Genomic DNA, 9437 nt, shown 5'->3' with positions numbered 1-9437 from the left:
GGATGGGGCCTCAGAGAAGTTTTGGTGATGAAATGTTCTGCCTTTAAGGTGAATATTCCATGGGCACACGCATATGCATTGATCAAAACCATCCGTCTGTTCACTGTACAGTGTGTGATGCTATTGTATACACAGCGGACCCCTAGACCACACTATTTTGAACTTCATGGGTCCAGTTTTGTGTGGAAATTTTGATAGATACTAACTACAGACTTTGTTGTTCATCTGGTAAAGAACCTGCCTGCAATGAAAGACCTGGTTTGGATCCCTGGGTTGGGAAGATCCGCTGGAGAAGGGAAAGGCTACCCACTCCAGGATTCTGGCCTGGAGAGTTTCATGGACTGTTTAGGGGTGGCAAAGAGTCAGACACGACTGAGTGAGTTTCACTTTCACTTTTCACAGTACCACACAGTTGTGACTGGTTGAATCTGCGGATGGGACATCCTAAACAGGGTTCACTGAATTGTAAACAAACTTCTACAGCAGGGTTAAGGCTGGTTCAAGGGCCCCAAACTTCACATTATTCAAATGTTATCTATAATGCCAATAAAGCTGATGTTAAAACGCCTGAGGGTAAGCTACATGCTCTGTTTATTTCATGTATTGAACCAGGAAGCATAATTACTTTCTTTCCTGTGACATCTGAAGATCTCCAATATAGGCTTTGAAGTCACAATGTGTCCATATCTACTGTCGGACCTAGGAAGCACTAGAGGAGGCTGGCGGAGATTTGCAAACGGAGTCAAGAAATCCAGAGTCCTGTTACCTGCCAGGGAGTTCATGCTTATTAAATTCTTCTGCAACCCTGGAAGACGGTGTCCTGACTAATACAATATGTCAGCATGACTCTGACATGGATATTTAGATTTATTTTTCTGGGTCTTCCAAAGAGGGATATTTTTTGGCTCAGACGGTGAAGCATCTGCCCACAATGTGGGAGACCCAGGTTTGATCCCTGGGGCGGGAAAATCCGCTAGACAAGAATGACAACCTACTCCAGTACTCTTGCCTAGAAAATTCCACGGATGGAGGAGCCTGGTGGGCTACAGTCCTTTGGGTCACAAAGAGTCGGACATGACTGAGTGACTTCACTTTCAAAAGGTGAATAGGTATATTTTAATAACAGATTAGATTAACATTTTAATTCGGAAAGCAGATGACCCTCCATAATCTCGATGGCCTTCATGAAACCAGGTGAAGAGATGAACTGACGAAAACGCTGATCCTCCCCCAGTAAGAGAGAATTGTCAGCAGATGGCCTCCACACTGGACCGTTAGATCATCTGCTTTTGAACTTGAACATCAGCTCCACCTCAGTCTCTAGTAGCACCAGACCAGCTTGCAGCTTTTGGATTTACCAGCCTTAACAACTATGTGAGCTAATTGCTTTAAAACATGTATGTGAGCGTGTGTGTGTATGTGTGTGTGTCTGTGTGTCTGTGTGTGTGTATCATTTATTCTATGTGGGGGACAGTTTTATGGGGGTAAAGACCACAAGTAATGAGGACAGGCTTGAATTAAAATGCTTGATCTGAAAGTAATGAAATATAAGAGCTGGACAAGTCAGAGACCCTCGGATTTATAAACAGGTAAAATAATACTTACCTAGCATGAACTTTGGAGGCATTAAACACAGCAGAGGAAGAACGTCTGGGAGAGTCTACTGGATCTATGTAGGCCTGACAGGCAGGCAGTCACCCTCACAGCCACTTCCTGAGCTGGGACACGAGTGTTTTTGTCCCAGAGGCACCTGATCATGCAGGGCTGTGTCTTGGCTGCTGGCACAGAGATACACGGCTGAGTCCGTCAGCTCCAAGGAAGTCAAGTTCAGCTCAGAGCTAGAGTCACTGAACTGTTTTCCTAAGAATTGATCCGGAAGGTTCGTTTCTCCCCACACAGCCTGGCTGTAATACTGAACCAGGAACTGGGGTCCCTGGCCCAGCACCTGCTGGTACCAGTACACAGAGAGGGGTCCAGAGACAGGGGAGCATCCCAGGGTCCCTCGCTGTCCTCTTGCTTTAATCAGGTATCTTGGGGTTTGGGTGACTCCGGAATCCACAAGGCCTGTGGGGGAAGAAGACTGGGGCTGAGAAAGAACGAGGGAGAGAAGCCGATGATGCCTTGGATTCAGGCAGAGTCAGGCTAGGAACACGGGTTCCCCCTGTGCCAAGGACCCACCTGCTGCCAGGAGACACAGAGCCACACAGCAGACGGGGCCGCAGCCCATGGCAGGAGGGGCAGAGCGGGCAGGCGTCTCCTTGCTCAGAGCTCTGCTCTCTGAGAGCTGGGGTTCTGGGCCTCCTTCCTCTGACTGGAGGTGAGGCAGTGACCTCACTGCTCTGATGTCATCGCCTGTGCTGGTTCCCAGGAATCTGACCTCTCATGCCAGGTCAGCTGATCCAGGAACCTTGCTCTGTCCTGCAGAGTCTCTTAGATGACATGTGAGCTGGACTGCTGGTCTAGGCGAGGCTGGCTTTATGCCCAACGCCCTTCCCCGGGGCTCCTTCCCTTTTCTCTTCAGGCAGCTGTTGCTCTTCTCTGTTGCTCTTTCCTGTCCCCTCCCAGCTCCATACCCTTCACATTTGCTGCAACCTCAGGGCTCCCTCAGCTCTGCATAGTTCAAGTTCATGGCTCCCAGCTGGGACAGCAAGCCTGCAAATTAGTGTCTGTGCTGTTAAGGCTTCAAGAGATAAAACCAGCGAATAAAGCTTTCTCTTAAGCCTCCTGGTCCCAGGCACTAGTACTGTCCCCTTGCTCTGCCCCAGAAACTTATGGAGTATGGCAGTTCCACAGCGTCCCCATGTGGTCTATGCGTGGAAACCAAGATTGTCTGCCCAGATTTAATAGTCATGGATATATTCATATTGGAAAATATTTCACTGTTTGCCGATTGCACTGTGGTTTTGCTTGCTTTGTTTTTCTAAAGAACAGACACACAATTAGAAACACACACACCAGCCAGCCATAGCTGATTTATGATTTTTATTTCAAGAGAAAAGAAATGAGTTCGTGCAGGAAACATTTAATGCTTGACTTTTAGAAGATTGTGATGAGGGAGATGCTACAAACTTGGGTTAGCTTTTGTTGGTGGTGTTGTTGTTCAGGTTTTAACTCGAGTCCAACTCATTGAAACCCCATGCATTGCAGTGTACCCAGCTCCCCTATTCTTCACTATCTCTCGGAGTTTGCTCAAATTCATGTCTGTTGATTCGGTGATGCTATCTAACCACCTCTTGCTCTGCCATCCCCTTCTCTTGCTTTCGGTCTTTCCCAGCATCAGGGTCTAGGCTATTTAGATGCTAAAGGCAGGGAATGGTGGAGAATACATACACACACAGCTTGTCTCTCCTCCTCAGGATGACCAAGGCATTTTGGATGATTAATAATTAACTGAGGTTGCGTTCTCTTTGAGGACCCCAGAAAACCTACTCAAACACGTCCACTAAGGGATCATTACAAGGTTCCCTGGGTGATGGGCAAGGACATGACCCAGTTGAGGGAGGAGCAGCAAGGCTGAAGTAGAGAAGGGTGGGAACAAGGGCCAGGAAGGTGGGAGAGTGAGGCCTCACATCTGGGGAAGCTGGACAAGAGCAGAGACGATACATGGGCCTGCCTGGGGGAAGAACCTTCCAGAGCGACAGGCATGTGGTGCCTGGGGAGAGACAAGGGGGTGTAGATGTATCTGATTTCCCAACAACCTTCCCTCCTGAGGCCTCGTGATCAGACTGATGACTGGGAGTCAGAGCTGGGCAGCACCCTTAGGCTCACGGGGCAGCTGCAGTGACAAGGCAGAGAGTGAGGGTGGACACACGCCCACGAGGCCCTGCTGTCAGGTCCGAGCCAGGAGGGTCAAACATCGCTGGCGATGCTGCCAGGATGTGTCTGTGGGCTCCGAGTCTGCAGGTGCTAGGAGCCTGCAAGGGGCTCCCCAAGTTCCAGGCTGCAGGGCCCTCATCTGCCTTTTTGCACAGAAAGGAGGTGGCTGTCAGCACTGTGGAGTAACTGCTGGCACAGAAGTACACAGATGTCTGGGAGCGGTTGGCAGACTCCAGCGTGAGAGGGAAGTCCTCTGTGCTTGGTCTGGAGACTCTGTAGCCCTCGGGCACGGCTCCTTTCTCTGTGGTGGGATAGGCAGCTGAGTAATGGATCACCCTCAGCCTGGGTCCTGCGTCTCATCGGTACCAGTACATAGAGTTATGATCTAGATTCTGAGTACATGTCAGAGTCGCCCTCTGTCCTGTCCTCACGACCTGGAATCTGGGGTCCTGAGTGACACCAGCATGGACCGCCCCTGTGGAGGAGGAGGCCCGATGCTGCAGTCACAGCGGACAGACTTAGTGCTGGCACCCCCAAGGGGACCCTGCCCCCCAGGACTCACCTGCCTGCAGGAGACAGAAGACCACACAGCCCAGGAGGCAGGGGCTCATGGCAGGGGCGGGGAGGCAGAGAGCCCTCTGGTTTGAGTGTGGATAAGAGGGGAGAGGGGCTCTCCAGGGAGTCCTTCTGAGATGTCACTGTCCCTGCCAGGCCCCAGAGCCAACCTATCACTCAGGGGACCACGCCCCTTCCCCCAGAGGCTCAAATCAGAAATGAACCTAAGTGAACAGTTCAAAACAGAAACAACCCATCCAGCTCAATGGACTTGAGGCCTTATGAGTTGTTGTGTCCTTTCTATAAACAGTTTACAACTTTACGTGCGTTGTATTCCAGAGATAATTCTTCATTCCTAAGTATGTGTCTTTTTGCACAGAGAGCAGGTGGCCGTGTAGCGCCGTGGAGTAACTGCTGGCGCAGAAATACACAGATGTCTGGGAGAGGTTGGCAGACTCCAGCGTGAGAGAAAAGTTCTCTTTGCTTGGTCTGGAGACGCTGTACCCGTTGGGCACGTCTCCTTGAGCTGTGGTGGGAGGCCCGGCTGAGTAATGGATCAGCCTCAGCCCGTGTCCTAGGTCTTGTCGGTACCAGAACATATAGTTATGATCCAGATTCTGAGTACATGTCAGTGTCGCCCTCTGTCCTGTCTTCACGACCTGGAATCTGGGGTCCTGAGTGACACCAGCATGGACCGCCCCTGTGGAAAAGGAGGCCCGATGCTGCAGTCACAGCAGACATGCTTAGTGCTGGGACCCCGAAGGGGACCCTGCTCCCCAGGACTCACCTGCCTGCAGGAGACAGAAGACCACACAGCCCAAGAGGCAGGGGCTCATGGTGGGGGCGGGGCAGGCGGAGGGCCCTCTGGGCTGAGTGTGGATAAGAGGGGAGAGGGGCTCTCCAGGGAGTCCTTTTGAGATGTCACTGTCCCTGCCAGGCCCCAGAGCCGACCTGTCACTCAGGGGCCACGCCTCTTCCCCCAGAGGCTCAAATCAGAAATGAACCTAAGTGAACAGTTCAAAACAGAAACAACCCATCCAGATCAATGGACTTGAGCCTTATGAGTTGGGTCCTTTCTGCAAACAGTTTACAACTTTAAGTGTTGTATTCCAGAGATAATTCTTCATTCCTAAGTGTGTGAAGTTATATGCAGATTTCTAACTGCAGGGTTGAGGGGTTACTCAGTGCTCCTAAACAGCACATTGGTGAAGAGTCAACTCCAATCCATGCATCAGTAAAGTTGATTTTCACATGCCTGAGGAGGGATGTATGTTACATGCTCTGGCTCATTTCGTACACTAAATCAACAGGCAGAAATATTTTCACCCCTGTGATTTCTAAAGGCCTCAGCTGAAGGCAAAATGTGTCCATCTCTACATTTGCACCTAAGAAATGGTGGAAGAGGCTGGCAGAGATTAGCAAAGGGAATCAAGAAATCCAGCGTCCTGTTATGTGCCAGGGACTTCATGCTTACTAAATTCCTAGGCAAGCCTGGAAGTTGTTGGGATGACTAATTTAATGTGTCAACTTGACTAGGCCACAGATATTTAGTTCAACATTGTTCTGAATGTCCCAGTGAGGATGTCTTGGTGAGAGATAAATATGTGAAAAGTTATCAATAGATTTTAAAATCAGATCAGATGAACATCTTTTTTGGTAGGGCACATGAACTTCCATAATATAGAAGGTCTCATCCAATGGGATGAAGAAATGAATAGAACAAAAACCCTAAACCTCGCCCAGGTAGGAGAGAAGTATCCAGCTGATGGCCTTCACTAGACGATCACTTTTTCCTGCCTAGCAGCCTTTGAACTTGAACATCAGCTCTTCTTAGGTCTCTAATAACATGAGCACAGCTTGTAGACCTTAGACTTATCACTATTAACAACTATGTGAGTCAACTACTTTAAAAGAGAGGATTTGTTTATTTGTTTTATGGGAGAATCATACAATGGGGGCGAGGACCACAGTGACAAGGACAGACGTGAGTCTGATTCCTTGTTCTGACATTTATCTGATTCCTTATTCTGACATTTATCTGATTCCTTGTTCTGATATTTATGACGTATGAGATCTGGGCAAGCCACTCCCCCTCAGGTGTGTAAAGAGTTAAAATAATGCTTACATGCATGATCTTTGGGACCATTAAAACATATCAAGACATGAATGTCTGGGAAAGGCTGTCTGCCCTACCAGGACTTGGGCCTGGCTGGCTGGCAGCTGATACCCTCACACCACTTCCTGAGCTGGGGCAGGAGTGTTTCTGTCCCAGAGGCACCTGATCATGCAGGGCTGTGTCTTGGCTGCTGGCACAGAGATGCACGGCTGAGTCTTTCAGCTCCAAGGAGTCAAGCCCAGTTCAGAGTGAGCGTCACTGAGCTGTTGAGCTGAGAATCGCCCTGATAGGTTAGCTTCTCCTCTCACATTCTGTTGAAATCCTGAACGAGGGACTGGGGGCCCTGGTCCAGGGCCTGTTGGTACCAGCACACAGAGAGGTGTCCAGAGTCAGGGGAACATCTCAGCGTCACTTGCTGCTTTCTTGATTTGATCAGGTATCTGGGGTCTGGGTGATTTCAGAATCCACCAGGCCTGTTGGGGAGGAGACAAGGAAGCTGAGGGCAGAGCACAGGGAAGCCTCCTGCTGCAGCCCTCATCGCCAGGCTTCTATCTCAGGGAGGCAAAGACATCTTAGAAGCTCCCACACTGTGTGCAGGACTCACCTGCTCCCAGGAGGCAGAGAGTCACACATCAGAGGAGCCTGGAGCCCATGGCAGCATCAGGAACCCAGGACTGCTGTTGGCTGGGGGCTGGGCTCCTGGGGTGAGTGGTGTAGAGTGCTGACCCTCCTGTTCCCTGATTGGAGCATTTGCCTATGATGTCACTGCTCTGTGCCTCTGCAGGCGGCCCTCTCCACTGTATCCCTTGCCAGGACCAAAGGTGAGCCCTCTATGCCCTTCCCTGCCCTTCACAGCCCCTGAGCAAGGAGTTGGTATGAAGGGTGCATCATCCCCATGTCCCCAATGCCCACAGCATACCTTGTGGTCCTCTGCCTGCCCCTGCCTGACACGCAGCCAGGCACTCACCTGGCTGGCAATCACAGGCCATCAGCTGACAATCACCCAGTCCTCACTAGCCACCCCAACCCCTTCACCTCCACTTCCCTTATAGCTCCTGGAGACCGTCTCCTGGGCACATCCTGAGGATCCAGGCACATCCCCACTTTCCTGGGCAGTGAGGAGTCTGTACTGGTTCCATGGGTCCTGGAACCTCAGGAACTAGGGAACTCAAACCTGCTTTCTCATGCAGGCATGTAGCCAAGGTTCCTTAAAGCTGTCCTCCCCAGGGTGACTCTCCACCCCTCCCAGGACCCCCTGCTTACCGTGGGCCCACAGTGCCTCCTAGTGACCAATGGTCCACAGTCTCTTGGATCTGTGCCTGCTGTCTAAAGCAGGAATGGCAATACCCTGAACACACACACACACACACACACACACACACACATTGTTCTACTGTCTTCCCAAGCTGGCTGCCTTAAGATTGATCTTCAAATTCCCTCTTAGCCTCTGGAGGTAAAAGACTGTAGAAACCAACATTTCCATAAGAAGAAAATAATTGCACTGACAACAGACACTCTGCTGAGCTCAGGCGAATACAGCCTGGGACACTGCATTCCTCGTTCCCTCGGATTCATCAGATCCACATATTTCTAGATTTTCTACATAAATTAAGTATTACCAATTCTAGGTAATGGATTTATATACAGAGATTATATATATATTAATCCATTTATTTTTAAAGTTATAAAACTTTGAAATAAAATAACCACCCGTCCACTATATTTAACATAGATGTTGCTGGGCGTGATATGAGACTGCACACTCAGTGTCACACTGCATGCATGTGGCCCTGGGTTCCAAGGTTCCAGGTATGAGAAGCCTGCAAGGGGCTCTCCTACCTACTTCCAGGCTGCAAGCCTTCCCTTATCTTTTTGCACTGACTTAGGGGGCTGTGCAGCACCGTGGAGTAACCGCTGGCGCAGAAGTACACAGATGTCTGGGAGTGGTTGGCAGACTCCAGCGTGAGAAGGAAGTTCTGTGTGCTTGATCTGGAGACGCTGTACATGTCAGGCACTTTTCCTTGAACCGTGGTGGGAGGCCCAGCTGAGTAATGAATCAGCCTCAGCCCGTGTCCCAGGTCTTGTCGGTACCAGTACATAGAGTTATGATCCAGATCCTGAGTGCATGTCAGTGTCGCCCTCTGTCCTGTCCTCACGACCTGGAATCTGGGGTCCTGAGTGACACCAGCATGGACCGCCCCTGTGGAGAAGGAGGACCGGCGCTGCAGTCACAGTGGACAGGTTTAGTGCTGGCCCCCCAAAGGGGACCCTGCCCCCCAGGACTCACCTGCCTGCAGGAGACAGAAGACCACACAGCCCAAGAGGCAGGGGCTCATGGTGGGGGCGGGGCGGGTGGAGGGCCCTCTGGGCTGAGTGTGGATGAGAGGGGAGAGGGGCTCTCCAGGGAGTCCTTCTGAGATATCACTGTCCCTGCCAGGCCCCAGAGGCAACCTGTCACTCAGGGGCCACACCCCTTCCCCCAGAGGCTCAAATCAGAAATGAACCTGAATGAATTGTTCACATGGGACCGACCTAGACAGCATATTAAAAAGCAGAGACACTACTTTGCCAACAATGGTCCACCTTGTCAAAGGTATGGTTTTTCCAGTAGTCATGTATGACTTGAGAGTTGGAATATAAAGAAAACTGAGCACCAAAGAATTGATGCTTTTGCATTCTGGTGTCGAAGAAGACTCTTGAAAGTCCCTTGAACTGCAAGATCCAAGCAGTCCATCCTAAAGAAATCTGTCCTGAATACTCATTGGAAGGACTGATGCTGAACTTGAAACTCCAATACTTCGGCCACCTGATGTGAAAAACTGACTCATTTGAAAAGACTCAGATGCTGGGCAAGATTGTAGGTGGGAGGAGAAGGGGAAAACAGAGGATGAGATGGTGGATGGCATCACCAACTCAATGGACATGTGTTTGAGTAAACTCCGGGAGTTGG

At 50.4% G+C, this 9437-nt stretch overlaps 3 gene segments (V, D, J or C); all 3 read right to left on the bottom strand.

The window, feature by feature from the left end:
* Positions 1 to 1618: 1618 nt before the first annotated feature.
* Positions 1619 to 2263, bottom strand: LOC120859292. The segment is given in 2 exon segments: positions 1619 to 2064; positions 2179 to 2263. Coding segments are annotated over 2 exon segments (444 nt in total).
* Positions 2264 to 4682: 2419 nt separating this feature from the next.
* LOC120859291 lies at positions 4683 to 5407 on the bottom strand. The segment is given in 2 exon segments: positions 4683 to 5071; positions 5159 to 5407. Coding segments are annotated over 2 exon segments (438 nt in total).
* A 2862-nt stretch (positions 5408 to 8269) lies between these two features.
* LOC120859290 lies at positions 8270 to 8963 on the bottom strand. The segment is given in 2 exon segments: positions 8270 to 8687; positions 8775 to 8963. Coding segments are annotated over 2 exon segments (414 nt in total).
* Between the last annotated feature and the right edge of the window lie 474 nt (positions 8964 to 9437).

This window comes from Oryx dammah, unplaced genomic scaffold (genome assembly GCF_014754425.2).
Source record: "Oryx dammah isolate SB20612 unplaced genomic scaffold, SCBI_Odam_1.1 HiC_scaffold_475, whole genome shotgun sequence".
NCBI classification, from domain to species: Eukaryota; Metazoa; Chordata; class Mammalia; order Artiodactyla; family Bovidae; genus Oryx; species Oryx dammah.
Note: the sequence above shows the minus strand (reverse complement) of the source record. Positions and strands in the feature narration are given on the sequence as shown.